Here is an 18,302-nt window from a genome sequence, read left to right on the forward strand (position 1 = left end):
ATGGATGAATGGATATGTATAAGGGATATGTACAACTGGCCTTCTCCTGAAATGGATAAGATGGGTTTAAAAACATTGTACGATATATTGTATAAGGCTTTTAAACCCATCTTACCCATTTCAGGAGAAGGTCAGTTGTGCCCTGCCAATGTTCTAATATTCAGATAATGATGATATTTCTGTAGCTGGTGTCAGTATGGACAACTCAGCCAGTTTAGCCCAAAATTGAATCCAGTTTGTTTTTTTGAATCCAAAAATTGAATTGAATCCAAAAATTTCTTAGCCTACCAGCCATTTACTCATACAGTAACTTCAAGTAGCTTTCCACTACCCCTTTAAATCACAGAGGTTATATTTCAGTAGTTCTATCTAAGATTAAAATGTGTCTGCTTCCTTTGGTCATGGTGAATGGATATATTTTAGAGGATCTTCCATTGAGTCGCCTGGCTGCATATCACCAGTTATTTTTAAAAATGCAGTATGTAAATCTACAATGGCTTCCAGGTCAATGAGGCACTGCCAAGAAAAATAATGTGAGATTAATGAGGTTCAAACAGAGACTGTTTTGCTCTGGTTATACAGTCCCATTTAACTGTCATATAGCTTGTTCGTCCTGTGCTTTATTCAGGCTTGGCTTACATGAGTGTGCCTCACTTTGATCATTTTCTTCCTGATGCACATTCACTTCAGCACTTTTCTGATGGATTTGACACTCTGACATCCCTGTTTGCAAGTTCCCTGTTGGTGATTTCTCTGAACCTATTGTGCTTTGCATTCTTGCCCTTTTGTTTGATTGAGCGTTTGAAATATAACCATGACATCCGTGTTAGCAACAAAGTCAAGGTTCATTATATTTGACCTCTCCTCAATGCAGCTGGTGACTAGGTGGCGATCTTTATTCCAAAACAGGACGACAATTAATTTAAACATACTGTAGAATATAGATGAATGTATTACACATTGCTGGTCACAGTGGAATTAAACTGCTCTTTAAGCTGTTTCATTGACCCGCTTTTAAAATTACATCAACAAAAAATAGTTGATCAGAAATTAACACCATACATTTGTCTGGACTCCATGTACATTTTACATTTGCATCTCATGTCTAATAAAAAATAAAGGCTTTCACCTTGCATTGTTTTGGTGTTGCATGGCTGTATAGGAGGCCAGTGGCCATAAATAATTTTTCACATTATTGTTTTATAGAAAGAATTTGCAGTAACGGTTTTAAATGGCAATTTGTTTTCACATACGAGAGGGTGATTGTGTGGTCGCGCCATTTCATAAAAGTAATGCTTTACAGAAGCTAGTTTCATATTTTGCAGGGATCCTGCTATCCAAGGCTCATTATCGCCACAGGATTCCAGCGGAGTTGCATCTCCTTTTCTAAATGACCTTGCTGTTATTATCACCAAGTTTACCTTGAGGCCTTGGCATAAGTACATTGGCTTATCTAGACCACATTAAATAAAAATGCTCGAGTATTACAGTCCTCAACACACAATAAAACAAGAAGTGTATTTTCTTTGTTTCGGCGTGTATTTCACGTGGCGCTTTAACTACATTTTATTAGGTGTGAAATTAAAGAATTAATAGGATAATGGGATGATGTTTGGTGTTGCATAAAGTAGTTGCATCCCATGACATGAGTCACAGGGGCCTACCCTACTATTGGATAAAGAGAATTGATATCATATTGCCTTATGTATTATATGTGATAAATATAGGCTATGTGCAGTACATTCATAATGATAGAAGACATACATAACAATACATTACTCAGAATTTAAAAAAAAAATGTTTTGGAATGTAACCTAATTGATACTGTAACAAAAATAGGAATAAAATCAATTTGATGGCCAGCTCTCCTCTATTGTATGCATGGCTTAGTAGCGATGGACAAAATGTGTAATCTTGTCGGGCTGTCTGGCATGTTTATTTATTTAAATGTGACTCAGGGTGTTTCGTTTAAGGGTTGTTGACATCCAAAATGGAAAAATGGTTGTTGTTGTGCAGTCACACTCAGATAATCTGGTGTAAATCATGTACAAATATGCTTTTCACGCTCATTTTTTATATTTACAACTATGGTACAGTGCAGTGGGCGAATCACATGGAAGAAGAGTACCTTAATTGTACTGTAGAATTGGGCTTTATTAATGGCCAAAAGGAAAATTATTTGCCATCAGCTGCACTACAGATATAAATAAGAAGCAAGACAAACAAACAAGCAATCTAATATTCAGTATACAGACACCTACAGTGGGTCATACAAATAAACATTATTTTACAGTAAATGGAAATTATGAACCGAAAAGAGCAAAATAGGATCAGATCTTTTTCACCATATGCTTAGATTAATTTACTCACTCTCATGCTCATTCAAAGGGATTCTTTAAAAAATTACAGTCGAAAAATAGAAATAATTGAAAATGAATAATAGTTCAGATTTATTTTCATACAATGTTTTCCTGAGCATTACAAGAGTGTTCATGCTACTCGAGCAACTGCATGCAAAAAAATAATATTCCTATATTTTTCGATGGATAAATTCGGTTACCATTTTTAGATGATTCTGTTTTTGCATGCATTTTCATATGGGAACTAACAAGGAGGGAATCTGTCACTGAAGACAATCAAATCCATGATTTGTCTTGAGAGAAGCAAAGATAAATCTCCTTTCTTCATTACGGAAATAGCCTCAGGTACTTCAGGTACTGAGTGTGTGCCTTACCTCTTCCTCCATAAGAGTGATAAAAAAAGACAAATTCATGTATGCTTTAAAAGTAATTTATTCATTGGTTTAAGCTTCTTATCTCCTGGCATGGTGTCAAGGATCAGTAATACCATGGCTTTACCGTTGAGTGCCGTTGTTGGCTTTGGGTTCATTTGCTGTTATAATGTTTGCTACATTCGCAAACAGGTCCCACTCTCAGTACAGGAAACTCCATACAGCAGTGTGTGATAATGTGAGGTACATGTGCAGTACAGGCCCAGATGTTTGAAGCGTTTTGATTAATGCTCTACCAGTGCTTAGTATGTGCAAGTATTTTTGTGTCCATTACCCTATTATGGCCCACAAGGGCAATTAGGCTTCAAAAGCAGAAACACAAACATAAAGGTAAAAAAAGTGATTTTTTTTTTTTAAACCCTAAAGCAAATGCAAGAATGTAAACATATTGCAAGAGAAGTATACTGAAATATAGCTGCAAGCAGTTATGCTGGGTGCCAAGCACCGAGGGTGAGCAGCAGAGCATTGAGTGCAATTCATATCTTTCTGAGATTTCTGAAAAAAACATGTGGAACAATTTAGCTGCCGTCATACCACAGTTACGTTGCTGGGATGCACTGCATGCTGCAATAGGAGAGGGAGACAAGCAGAGTGTGCAAGGTTCAGTCCTTTGTTCATTCCTCCCTGGCACATAAACACATTAGGTCCTAATAGTGCTGGAGCACCAGCACATTTACTCCTCTGGAGCAAGAGTTTTTTCTCCCATTGCCCTCTGCTGCCCATGCTTACCTTTCTGCCTGTCCTGTTCTTGCCCACAAGTACTCATGTGATATCAAATACAAGTAAAGTACACTGGCTTTGATGATGGCTTTCTTCCCTGGGTTTAACCAAAGTTGGTTACATTGCCCGCACCACTCAGTGCATGTCCTTGATTATAGTCTTTGTGCATGTATTGTTACTCTAGGCTATATTCAGTCCAACTTTTGGCGACAGTGATTATTGAGAATAATTCCTTCCTCAGGTTGGTTTAAGATAGAGAAGTGAAGTTGCGATAGTGATGCTATGAATAATTTATTTATTAAGTAAAGCACTTGCATGTTTACAATCAGGGACATAATATAAACCCCAGGCCAACTGCTATAATGTAAGAATACTGTGCTTTCGTTAAGTGTAGGCTAGTGATTTAGACACACAGTTCACTCAGATTGGACAGCTATAATGTTAAACAAGTGCATGCATTCTCCAATATATGAATACATTTTATTTATTTATTGAAATTAAATTTTCAGCTAGTGAAAATGCCACTTTGGAAAATCACTAGCCACAATGGCTGGTGAGCCAAAAATTCTAATGTGAAGCCCTGTATTCAGCCAACTCTTGTTTCCCTGCATCAGCTGGCCCTCCCCCTCCCTCTCATAGCCAGGGTACTCAGAGCAGAGCAGGGAGGACAGTGCCTGACCATGGACATAATTTGAAGGATAGTTGTGCAACCATATTTGTGCCAGGTAGCCTAACACCAAATTTGGTCAAGTTTTTCAAATTTGGTCAAATGTAGCCGTTGTTATGCATCATTTCGTCAAAATAACATGTCCTCTGTCCTAACCAAGACTGCAAATTTTAGTGTACAAATTTTGTGTACAAATCAGGGACAGCTTGCATCACTGCCGAATCACTGCATGTTACTGCATCTTGCGCTTTGTGGTCATATATCCCCCCTTTTCCCTACTGCACAGTCTCTGGCTATTCTATTTGGGAGCTGAGCACTATTAGCACACCCTGTTGTTTTTAGTTTTTTCTTCTTCTAAATATTGATACCTACTGTACCTTAGTTATTTGTGAATATTTGAATACAGATATGAATATTCTATTTGGGAGCTGAGCACTATTAGCACACCCTGTTGTTTTTAGTTTTTTCTTCTTCTAAATATTGATACCTACTGTACCTTAGTTATTTGTGAATATTTGAATACAGATATGAATATTTGTATATGTTTTTTGGCATTCAGACAACAGTGCTAATTTGCTTGCAACATGCTGCTAGGTGGTTCAGGTTCTGTTTCTTACATGTTAATGGGATAGTTTCAACATGTAACAGCATTGACATGTATTTTCTGACTATGATACTTAACAACATTGCATATGGTGTAAACAAATGAGCTAATTTGCTCAATTTTTATGTCATTGTACAATGTTTCCCATCCACTGAGTGCTTTGGGGTTAAGCGGATTAAAAACTAGGACAGTTTCTTTCTGTAGTACTAGGGCATGGTGGTTGTGGTACTGACAGTTTCTACTCTATGTTAAAGTACATTTTTGAGAAGTATGATTTATGTGGGATTTATGTGGATTGAACACTGAAGAGAGGAAATGTGTATCTTCTCTGTGTGATGAGCAGTTGTCCTCAGGAAGAACTGCATTTATAATCCAGGAAAACAAGTATTTAACAATGTCCACTAGAGTTTAAAGCATTCTGTAGTGGCTGGAGGCTGCATTAAAATTAGTGGTTTATTAAATATTCACAAGCTTTGTTTTCTTGAAACAAGAAGGACAATAAAGAGACTTGAGCTATTGAACTTTGTTGATGAACATGAATAAGGCCCATTAGGTACTGTAACTAAAACGTGTTATAAAAATCAAGCTGATTGCACCAGATTTCCTTTTGAGAAACAATTGCAGCCCTCAGTAATTTAAAATGGTTTTTAAATCTGCTGCATAAAATTCTGTTAGTAACTGAAACAAAAACCTAACCACCGAATTTACTTCCACTAGGTGATGTGCATGACTTCTGTATTTCCTGTTTATTATTTGCAACAGGTGGAAAACAAGTGATACAATGAAACTGTGCCAGTAGAAAGAAACTGTGGATATGGAGTCAAAAATGGATATACCATAAGCAAGCTGCAGTACTTCACAAACATAAATGGAGATTATACAGAACCAAAGAGTAAAACAGGAGAAAAGAGACATATTGAAAAAATTATAAACATACATACTAGAAACTAGAAACATATTAGAAAATGTATTTCCTTACCACTTATTTACATTTAGTTTGAATTATGAACTGTGAACTAGCTTTGCTCTGTTTACGTAGTATTCAGGGCTCTACGATGCTCCAATTTTAGGATCATTTGCTCCTGAAAATTGTGTGCTGACTGGAGAAATAATTTAAGAGCACATCTACTAATTGTGATGCATTAGTATGCCCCTAAATTTTCCAACTTTAGAGCTCATGTGCTCATTGGAAAAAATGTTAGCATAGAGCCCTGGTTTGTCTTCTTGGGTTTCTGGAAGTATTAATGGGCAAGCATGGCAATATCAGAAAAAAAAAAAAGGTCTGTATGTCTTTTTATTTGTTAAGATGAAGTTAAACCAACCTATATGTAAACCTCTGCAGTACTAAGGATATTCATTTGAATTGTGTTTCTATTTCTGCAGAGCATCCTGGCTTTGAACCCTAGGGTGAAGAACCATGCTACGATCTATTCGACAACTTTGAAGCAAAAAGAGAAGAAGCACTGGAAACGAAACCCGGAGAAAAGCTGCGATGTGAGTGTCAGTTTGGGCCATCCGTTTTGAACCCTGTCTCAGCATATACATGTGTCTCTCAAAACATAAGACTGACCAAATCCGCTGGGCAAATAATAATTTATTTGAAGGTAAGGGACCACACGCTGGTCCCTTAATTTGCACAAAGCTAGCTGTTCTCATACTGCACAATCAGGAGAGTTTATTTGAGGTTTTATTTGTTTTGTTTGCCTCTGGCGTCACACGCACATGTGTATGTGTGATGGATTGTATTGGGATTCCATGTACATATTGCCTATGTATCTGAAATATCTCCCAAGACTAGACTGCAACTTAAGGGTTTTTTTTTTTTTCTTGGCAAGTGTTTGCAATGCCTCATCTGTTCTTAAGACAGCTGAGATTCCAGTTAATTTGATGGAGCCACAAAACAAGATGGAAGTGTTTGGGGGTGTGATTATCTACTCCCTACTGACTATACTAGTCTTAAGTATATATGCCTAATTTATCACAATCTGCGTTGGAGGTTTCAGGACTTATATTAAGAATTAGGCTCATCACATAAAGCAATTTACACAGAACTTAACATGCAGCTCTTATCCCCTATAACCACAGTGCCCTGGGATTCCTTTCCTAAGCACACATTTCAGTCTACTTGGAGCACTTGTGTAACTTGTGCTTATTGTGCACATTTGCTTGCAGTTCCATCCAATAATCAGTCAGTGTCTGCAGTCTTGAAATTATTTTTAAATTGATAGTATAGTGCTGCCTAAGTTTGATGTTTTTTGAAGATTAAAAAAAAAACATCCAACTTGACAATTTCCGTCCAAGTGTCTTTTCCTACATATGCCCAGAGAGATTGATTCCAATAATCATATTTTTCGTTATTGGTCTCTTGTAACTCTACATTTACTGTAACATCATGTTTTCCATATCACCCTTAATATGTAGGTCTGAAGAAGTGTGACCAGCTATCTTATGCTGAGTTATATTGTGAAACTTGAAAATACCTTTTGTCTCAAAATTGTACAAAGAAATTCATTTTATCGTTATCATTTAAAAGTTTGGGTTGTTAACTTACCCAGGGAGCAAAATGTATATGAATATATGCTACAGTGGTAGCTAGCCCATAGCTTTGTAGGGACGAACTGTGCTCAGATAGGCTAGTCTGACCCATTCTAGTCCATGTCATGGCAGGTGGAAGGAATCGTTTTTGCCTCTGGCCTTTATTGTTGGAAAATATGACATTTAAAGAACAATGTTATAATATGATTGTTTTGCCCTGAATACAGCCAGTTCTAGCCTCATTTCATGACATGTCCTTTGATGACGACCTCCTTCAGGAAAACAGATTTCAGTCAAATGGAAAGAATGGACCTGAGTGTACTCTGAGTCAGACTTTCTTAATACTTGGGCAGGAGAAATCCTGGGGCATTTTTAGTGTGTATTAAGGTTTTTATTTCCATCAGTTACCCTGGCTCATTTAGCTAATTAGCTGAATAAACAAATAAGAGTTTATTCATATGCTGAGAGGCCACAGTGAAATGTTCCTCATGGGTAAACAAGAACTTCAGCTGTCATTCATGAGTTTATCAAGGAATTTAACTAAGTATCAGATCATGTGTTAATTGTTAAGTGTGCAGTACTTAATTTGAGAAAGTACAGTTATATTTATATGGCTTCTTCCACCCATTATTTCTTTTTTCTATTTTATCTGCACTCCACAATTTTATATTTGCAATAATACAATTAACATGTGGTTAAAGTTCAGATTCTCAGATTCTATTAAAGGGTCTTGGGATCCTGGGGTGATTCCTTTTGGCCTTTTGCTCATGAAGGCTTCTGCAGACAGTAGTCACTGATGCCCTTTGCAGTAGCCCTTCCCTCCAAGTGGACCCAAGCTATGCCAGGAAAATGACCCCACAGTATAATAGTCACCTGACCCCCTCACCGTAGGGGGTCAAGCATTCAGGGCTGTACCGTTCTTTGGTGTATGCCACACATGCCCTTGCCCACTTGTTGAGAATATGGTGAAGGATGATTCATCTGATCAGATCAATTTTTTCCACCACATCTCTGTAGACCAATGCCTATGGGTTTTGCTCCACTGAACTCTCAAATGTGCATTCTTCTTTGTAATGAGGGGTTTATGCACTGCAACCCTCCTATTATATCCCTCTCTACGTAGTTGTAAATGGACTGTTCTTGCTGACACACTCTGTTCACAACCTGCATTGACATTCTTAGTCACCTGAGGAAGAGTTGCTGTTCTGGTTTTCCTTACATATCGCACTAATGCACGAGATCATGGTCATCAAATGTGCTCTTTCATCCACAATTTCAGACCCTATTTACTGATCTACTGAACTTCCCATAGATCTAAATGCAGATGTCACTTTGGTCACTGTTCCTATTGAAACACCAGTCAGTTGAGCTCTGTGACTGAAGCTCCTGCCATCCATGCTCCAATACTGAACCCTCTTTTAAAGTCACGTATATCTTTTCCTCTTTCCATCATAATCCAAAATCAAGGTCAACTGGGCCTGCTCAGTATTTTTATACAGATCATGATAGGACGTTATTTGTTTAATTGCATCATGCAGTCCATTTGTATGGAAGCATCTGCATTCATTATCTTTCTCATTTTTTCCGATTTTGTCTCATAATTTGTCACTCGTCTGCATATATATATATATATGTATCTGTGTGTGTGTGTGTTTGTGAATATTGATTGAATTCACCTGACAGTGTTTGAATAATTTATTTCATGTACATTGTTTGCATGACATTTATGTTCGGGAACAGCTGAAGTTTAAAACACAAAGGTTAGGACTAGGCTGTACCTGGAAAGGATATTGCACTTTCAACTCAGCGTGTAAAATAATTTTCTTGCCATTGAATGTTATGGATGAGACAACATTAATCGGTCTGCCAGGTTTATGTGTCACCATTGAAGAGAAATTGATTGGGTAAAATGAGGAACAAATGTTTCACTCAATCATTTTGAGATAAAAGTAAATGAATCATGCCTGTATTACCCCAGTAATGTAAAGACAGATTGCTCATTTCACGATTTGCATTTTGTGGAAGTGGGGATTGCCTCTCATTCTAAAATATTAAGATGTTAAAATAAAGTGGCCAGAATTGGTTTATCAGGGATTTCACCCTTGAAAGAGTTTACACAGATGATTCTGAGCCAAGTCCATACGTATAATATAGAAGCAAGTGCATGGTAGTGGTAATAATTAAGGCTGCTTGTTTGTCACGGAAGTCACGGGGTTCATGGATTCCATGATAATTGTCATTTATTTTGGCAGTTAGGTGAATTTCACCGGTTTTTAGTCATTTCCGTGATGTCTTCCGTTTTTTGACCTTTCTGTGATTTTTTTAGCAGTTTTGAATGATTGAATGTTATTTGTATATGCATATGCAATTTAATGATATTGCCAAATCCTGGGAGAAACTAAGTGCAACAATGTATACAGATACATTTAATAAATGTTTTTTTTAACACCTGATTTCTTCCAATTTTTCCAGTTTTTTGTGATTTTCAAATTTGCCGTGACTGCTCTGTGACTTCAGCCAGTTTTCTTCATGACCAGCAGCTAACCTTATTAATAAATCATGTATTTAATAATATGTTTAGTTAGCTTTAATTTTGAAGCATTGGCAGTTGTACTGGAAGTGCATTCATCTACGTGCATCAGGTTAGCACAGTCTTTAGGATCAGTTCACTTTTTAACGTCTCAGTTGATTCTCCTTTCCCAGTCAAAGTAATGGCTGCTCTACAGGGTCTCCCTCCCCAAATAAGCCAATATCTCACAATTCCTCATCTCTTCAACAGCTACGTATTACACCGGCATGAAATTCAAGACCTTGGTGCTTGCCTAACAAACAGGGGTACAGCTTCTCCCTAACTACTGCTCATGCCAGAGATGCATTATGAGCTCATGCCAGGGATGCATTATGTGTTATTATAGCGCCCTGAAATGGGGGGCTATATATAAAAAGGCCTGTAATTTATACATGTGATGCCTATATATATATATATATATATATATATATATATATGACCTGCAAATCTGTATTTTAACCACCTATAAATTGTTTGATTACAAATGTAAAATTGTGAAATTGAGAGCCAAATCAAGAAAAAATGTTTTTGTCAAACATTATGGATCACAATGTATTATTATTATTATTATTATTATTATTATTATTACATAATGAAGATGAAGTGTAATTTCAACATGACATGGATTGGGTAGTGATTGGAGGTCTGAGGAGGTTTTACTGGTGCATGTAAAAGAGGGAGACGTGGGATTGCTTTTGTCAGCTTGAACATGGATTTTCCATAACTTCAGCTGTCCCTTTCGTTCCCATCATTAGTGCAGGGCAAACTGTGACAGCATTAGCATTAGGACGGGGATGTATGGATTACACCAGAGGCACATCCTCCCACAAGGCCTTTAGAGGGGCGATAAAATTAATTATGGTGAAGCTTAATACAAATAAATCCGCTCTCCAAGCATTTTAACATGCCTCTTAACGTACAATAGGATATACGAAAAGTATGTTTTCTGCCTAGTCAGCTAAGTGTGTTTAACCGAATAGACTAATATCCTGAGTGGTTTCATGTAAAAACAGAGACTTTCAGTCTGTCATGGGGTTTCATTAATCAGATTATCTTAAGTCAGTTATGTGTGTCAGGTGAAGTGCATTCATTTTTGTAAACGTGTAATGAGGGAAATGGGAGAGGAATCCCTTTAACTCTTATCGCACATTCAAAGGAAACAGCACAGAGCCAAACCACTGACTATATGTTAACGACACACATTTGAAATGGAAATAGATAAACCTATATAATGAATAAACCATTTTTTCTATTATGTCTCATGTTTCACATTAATGAAGGGTGTAGTCGGGTATAGTGATACGATTTTGTCCTATAGTTTGAAAAACATGCTTAAAATTCAACATTTGTAGTAACTATGATTCATTATAGTTTACACTGACCCTAATCCTCTGCACCAAAACTGAACTAATCAAATTGATGAATTCAACTAAATAAACAAAAGACAAGATAAATTAAGCTTAGAGAATGGGAGAAAATAGGTGTAAGCATTAAAACTCAATTGTGAATGTACTCTTGTAAAAAAAACGTGAAAGAACCTGGTTGAGGGACATTTTCAATATGTCCACCAATTTTTCTTACCGCATTTATTTAAACAATCTCGCATGCTGTATATTTCTGAAAGCAACACAGAACAGGATTGCCCTTATTTAAGTATTGCAACATCCAATACAAGATTAATTCACAGTCTAAATGTTGAGGTATGATCTTTCAAAAACAGTCCGGTTGCTCAGACAGACAAGATTGTTGAGATTACCAGGGAATAATGTATCCCTCATCTTCTTGACAATGTTACCAGAGATTGAGAAATGTTTACAAGGTCACAGCTGTAGATATGGCCTGCCAATGTGCTGATGGGCATCTTGCCATCAACTCTACTTTTTTATTTCATGGCAAGAAAGCGACAATATCATACTCCCACTTACAATAGTTTAGCTGTACTGGCAGTTGAGTTTAACACTGGTACTGTAGCTTTGGCAGGTCAAACAGGGAAGTATGATCCATTATGATTTTAACAAAATTGCCACTTTGTTAATATTGATTCATTAATATTAAGGTGCTTACAGTGGTTTGCCTGTGTTTAAAATCATTTTAAGTGCCAGACTGTGAGATGTCAGATGGTTGACCTTTGGAGAAGGAAAGCTTTGCACGTATTACAGTAAGCACTTGCCTTTCAGGGCCTCCAACAGTACATTCATCATGTTCCTTCTTTCTCTGTGAATATTTCTTAAAACAAGTTGGGCTGTGTAAACGCGTGCCTCTCTCCCCAACCGAAAGAAGTGCTCGACCTTGAACACAAATCATCTTTGAAATGTATTGGCTTTTCTCTGACATGCAGTAATTCTTTGTAACCCCTGAGCTCAACCAGTGCAATAATTATCAATTTCCATATCATTGTTTTTATTGTTTCAGCAATAAAAAACAAAACATTTGTTCACACTACCCAAGCATTCCATATAGAATGTTAGCAGAATTCAATTTAAAAATCACTGACTTGCACTTTGGCTGCAATCATGTAAATTAGGTGTCAGTAAGAATCTGTGCTTTCCCTATTATTAAAAATAAAATGTGAGCTGCTCTGTCTTTTTTTTGTGCATTGAATACAACAGAATGAATGTTCTTCAATGCTTCTAGCAAAAACACTTTAGGGGATAAACAGTCTCTATATGGATAACATCACTTCCCTTCCAGTATTATATTAGTTTCACATATTTTATGTATGAAGCTCTTATGTACTTGGTGTAATGCTGCTGTAGTTTTAATAGATATGCCTTAAAGGTACAAGCAAGGGATTTCAACAGCGCATCTTCCTATGGCAATATTGTAATGTGTATAACCATTGCCATGTTACACAAACAAATAGAGAAATGTGGTTTAAATATTGTACAGTTGGAAGAGTAACATAGTATGCTGGGGTAATGTACAGTTCACAGTTCATTTGACGCAATGAATACAGACCTTCGACCCCTTGTCATTTCTTTTGCGTAACGCTGTGGTTTAGGGCAGTTTTGAAGTTCATGGTGGTTTTCAGTCACAGCCATTTAAGATAATAAGCCCCGTTCCGTCCTCTCAAATGTGGCAGGGATTACAAACTCTGCTCCTGCCATTGGTGGTCATTGAACCTGCCTTGATAAGGGGGGGTTTGTTTAGTGCAGCTTGAGATTTCGTACACGTGAGGACGTGCTGTTTGTGTGGCGAGCAGAGGGCAGAAAGGCCTGCCGCATTAATTGTGAGCGTGTCAATAACAGCAGAGTTCTGTCCGAACAGACACTTATCCCCAGGGTTGTGGAATTGATAAGAGAGTTGCCATGACAACTGCATGTTGGATGAAGGAGGGGCTTTTGTTTAGCCCACAAGTTCACAGTGTCAATTTTGCTTAATCAAACGCTGTCTAAAAGGATAGCATGTCATTTGCATGATGATTTAGAAAAAAAAAGGAAAGAAAAAAGAAAGGCCCGTTCGCTGCGGTTTTGGGTTTAAGAGAACCGAATAATTTTCCTGATCAGTGAAATGCTGCAGAGCTAAACAATTTTTTTTTTTTGCTTTCTTCATCTCTCTCTCTCTTCCCCTTTGTTTCATTTTGTTTATGGCAGAGCTGCGTGAAGCTGGAGAACAATTTTGATGACATCAAACACACGACTCTGAGTGAGCGCGGAGCACTTCGAGAAGCAATGAGGTAAGGCCAGGTCACCATGGCAACAGTCACAGATGTGGCAAAGAAAAAAAAGTCATTCTTTATTATTGGGGGAACAAATGAGTTTATTGTCACCATTCAGCTTTCCTCTCAGTGGTATTAATTTGTCAGCGGAGAAGTGTCCCTTGGGGCCTGACAGGGGGTTCTGAGGCTTTGGGGACTCTCTACACAGTGAAACACGTCAATGTTTAATTTGCTGTTCGGAAATACTTTGGGGCATCCCAGGAAGATATTGAAATGATTTGAGATGTGTGGCTCGTGGGCGCACTCCTTATGGTTGTGCTGTTTGTTTTTGTTTATTGGAAACAACTGTTTAATAATTGGTGGTGCTTAACCGTGTAATTAATAATATGTATATATAAGGGCATGTCATGTTTTTGGGACAAGGGGTCCCCTATTACAAATGGATCACACAATTCTGCATGCTGGATTTCAAGCAATGCTGTTTTATGAGCATAAAATAACCTGCAATTTGTATCTTCCTAATGGGAAAATGTCCTACTGTGGGAGTAGATTCATCAGCAGTTGACTAAAGCAGTTGGTGTTGTTTAGTTCATAGGTCACATTGATCAGATTTATGCTGCACAGTACAAGTTTTTTTTCTTGAGACTGTCTTTCTTTGGAAATGGTTCCTTTAAGTCCCTTTAAGGTTTCGTAGTTCAGAAGACGTGTTTATTTTTAAGGAAACCTGGAAACACAGCACCAGAGATTTTGATAGACATAGATAGACGTGACAGAGAATTGAGGTAACAGACATTTTTTGTCTGGCATGATGATGGATTGTTCAAATTTTTTTATCTGTAGAAAGGGTTGTGGATTTAAATCTAAAGGCATAATTTATTTCAGATATAGGATTGTGAAAAAATGAGTGGGAAGTATACCATTAATTAGCCATCCTTGTCTACTGAGCATCCTCAGTTCGAAATTCAGTATGGTATCCTGAAAAGCCTGAATAGTGTGTTACCCAAAGTGCTTAATTTATAGTACTGATACCTAAGTGACCTGAGTGGTAATTATTGAAAAGTATTCTCATATTTTTGTGCTGTATGTGCTATTAAAAAATGCAGTAATGCATTTTACAAGCATTACATGCATGCTGGATCTGGTATGCTGTCATGAGACTATTTATGATACATGATGTGAATTGTTTTTCCTTTTATAATAGATGATCCATAGAGCAAAGGGTTTCATACAGTTTCGTTATTAGCTGAAACACAGAGTTAAGCAATAGCTGTTATGGCACAATCTTGCTTAATCTCCTTAGCTTCATTAAAAATGATAGAGTAGGATTACTGTGAACTGCATGTAAATGAAACAATTCCAAATGAAATTGAAACAGCTCTGAGATAAATATATCACCCGGGAGAGACAAACTTAATCAGAATAGTAATTAATTGAAAACTTTTTGAAGAATTGTCTGTTGTTTGCCAGAATTATGAACACAGGCTTATACATAGTCATTTTCATAACATGTCGTGGCTGGAATTTTGACGGAGCTCAAACATTTCTTTACAGAGAGGGAAAAGAAAAGAAAAAAAAAATCACATGCACACGCCACCACCCGCACAAAGCGGAGAGCCACTTTCATTAACATTCAACTGATTTTAATTCCTTTTTAATCGACCCCCCACTGAGATCCGGAACAAATTTGATGAAAGATTCAGGTTTTCTAAAAGCTATTAATGTAGGACATCAAAGTCTAAACTGGAAGCCTTTATCTGCAAATGATCATAAGAAAGTAGAAGCGTCTGTGGTCTGGTCCTCAGGAGCGGTGGAATAGTTGAGCTCTGACATCTAGCTTCATTATTCATCTCGAGCCAGACAGGAGGCTCCAGATGAATACTCCTCACTAACAAACACAACTTCTATTCAATACTGAATCGGAACATATTTCTGAATACATTTCTATTAAATTAGACCTTGCCTTTTATATGGTGTCAGGTGGCAGGCCTGTATGTTGTGTTTCAGCCATGTTGTTTCTTGTGTGGTGAAAGTCCTGTCTTTCTTCAGGCCATGTGAGTAAAGGGAGGCTTGGACAGAGCATTAGAACTACCACAGAAAGGAGATTGTTCTCTCCCTCTGCAATCAAGCTTTGCACCCAATATGCTTTTCAGATAATTGGGCCGAAGGTCAAATACATGCTTTTTAAATGTGCTTCCTAATGGTACCTTTTTAAAGAAAAAATCAAATTGATGTCATTTTAATTTTCTTTTTTTCTAAACTTTCTAATCTCACATCGTATGGCTTTTCAGTGTAGATGTCATCTGTCAGAACCACAGTCACACTGGCTTTTGACATCTTTTCCAGTTGAAAGATTCTATACAAATAGTTCCTTCATTTATTTGATTGTCTCCATCTCAGGCAAATGTTTCTGATGTTAGAATTCTTTTTTACCTGGTCTCTGTGAAAAGAGCTTGGTGGTTAATTATAAGTCATGGCTGATAAAAGTTTCAGTGAAAAGGGAACAATGGTAGGCTGATGAACACATACTAAATGTTGTTTGTGTAAAATTATACTTTTGATACAGATGAAAGTAAATCATAGTTTGATTACATTTTATCAGACATCATCAAACCAGGGTGTGCACATTTATTCCTTATGTGCCCTGCAAGTGCACTCTGTCAATTGGAGCTACATTCACTTGTATGGAGGGAGGATGTATACAGAATATAGCCTACAGGAAGTGAGCAGTGGCAGGGTGCAGAGTCACTAAGATACCTCTTCATTTCCGGGCGGTCTTCACATTTTCATTTATATTTTGAAATTTAAGTTATAGGATTCATTTAAAATGTGTGATTCCACTGATTTTTATTAAATAAAAATAGCTTAACAGTATTACTGTCTCTTTGAGAATCAGTATGAATAAAAATGAATCAGAATGTCAAAATGAATATCGATAGACCTTCCTCCACAGGGCAGATGTAGGAGCATAAATTGAGATTAATACTTCATGGATATGCATGGCTCATCGCTAAATGATGTTCTGGCACATGTCATACTTAATCAGCTGTGCTGGTCATTCTGCTATTCTGTTGGAAATAACTCATGATAATAGTAGACACAAACCAATAGAAAAAACAAGCTAAATTTATATAAGAAAGATATGTGTCACAATAAATGCAATTAATGTGTGTCAGTAAACACAACTTGGATAGAGTGAATAGTTCTTAATGAACGAAACGATGGATAATTTAACTGATTATTGTTTGTTTTAAAATTTCAAATGTATTTGCAGTAGTAATTAAGTATTCTTTTATTACAGTTTTTTACAATTGCTAACAAGCGTTTACCTATACTTAAAGTTACAATCTCGAACATTTCAGTTTCGTTCTCTTTGGCGGTACCAATGGCGAGAAGCGGTAATTGCAGGTGTGTTTTTGGACCTCACTTCCCATAGATCCAACCGGATCCAACCAGTGTCGCCTGTGTGACGTCAGTCAGTTGGCACCTGGGCCTCGCCAACTATTACGCTTATTATTTACTGAATAAAAAATGGTTGTTATACAAGTAAGGTTATGTACATACTCATTCATTGTCTAACATTAGGCTAACTTAAGCTGTCTTTACACTGCCATGCCGGGTTAAAATGCTGTAGCAGACCTGGGGTAGAATTAGTGATGATCAATTTCCACAAACGTTCTTTATCCACCTTTTGCTTGGTATGAACATCTTTACACTGCAGAGAAGAATTCACGGGATTCGCTGTGGCTCGTGCAATTATGTATCTCGTGCATCATCATCGTGAATGATTGTTGTGTGATATTTTTGAAACAACTGCCCTGTTTCTGGTTTTGCTAGCTAAACTGTTCGAGAATAAAGCTGAGCTGGGTGATAAATTAGCAATCAGAATAAGAAGAATAAAACAAAAACAAAGGAGATTTCATCAAAAAAGGGCATCAAGGCTGAAGGAACATATGAGGAAGCGTAATAAAATAATAACAACGCTAATCCATACTGCCGTATTCTTTCATTTAGTTTTCTCCGGCTTGACATCTTTACGCAGAAATCAGACCCGGCTCTGCTCTACCTATACCCCGGCTTATATATTGATGAACTTGATGGCAATGTAAATAACGGTAACGTTAAGGCCAGTTAAGATCAATGATTCGCAACGAGACTAAACGGTTTTAGAATGTTGCAGAGAAAATTGCAGCGGTGTGAACTGGTTAGTTGCAGAGCCTCTGAAGCCGTTGCCTAGGGTCTCAAAAGACCCACCATGTCAAATCGCCAAGTGCAGTTTTAGAACGTTTACAATCAGACCTCTTGGAATTTTGCAAGTTGCATCCAGTCTCGTTGCAAATCATTGATCTGAACTGGCCTTTAGTTAGCTACATTGCAACGCTGCAACAAGGTAGCATTGCATTCGAGAGACAGTTTGCGAGGTCGGTACCGGTCGGTACCGGTCGGTAGCTAGCGTTTTTTCTAATTGTTAACTGACATTAGATTGTGTTAATTACATTAGCTGGCTAGCTAATGCAACGTTACCTGATATGAGAGATGGATACTGTGCGGAACGTTGTCTAAACTAATGTTGCCTTTATTGACATGGTCCGGTAGCTAGCGTTAGCCGTGCAAATAGCTATGTAATTTAGTAACGTTACATTGTCATCAGATGTAATACGAAATCTACATCAACAAATAATATGACCTCTCACGTTACACAAAAACTTATTAGGGTTCCATAACCCCCCCAGCTTTAATGCTAGCAGACACCGGAAAAAA

The 18,302-nt window shown here is 37.3% G+C and overlaps 1 protein-coding gene across 1 annotated transcript in view; it reads left to right on the forward strand.

Annotated features, from left to right (window-relative positions):
* Positions 1-18,302, forward strand: part of dpyda.1 (dihydropyrimidine dehydrogenase a, tandem duplicate 1) — a 177,804-nt gene that overhangs the window by 22,560 nt on the left and 136,942 nt on the right. Inside the window, exons 2-3 of the mRNA XM_035414829.1 lie at positions 6,166-6,276; positions 13,480-13,562. Coding sequence (XP_035270720.1) covers positions 6,166-6,276; positions 13,480-13,562 — 194 coding nt within the window. The remainder of the gene's footprint in view (positions 1-6,165; positions 6,277-13,479; positions 13,563-18,302) is intronic.

The sequence above is a fragment of the Anguilla anguilla genome, chromosome 4, assembly GCF_013347855.1.
Source record: "Anguilla anguilla isolate fAngAng1 chromosome 4, fAngAng1.pri, whole genome shotgun sequence".
Classification (NCBI taxonomy): Eukaryota; Metazoa; Chordata; class Actinopteri; order Anguilliformes; family Anguillidae; genus Anguilla; species Anguilla anguilla.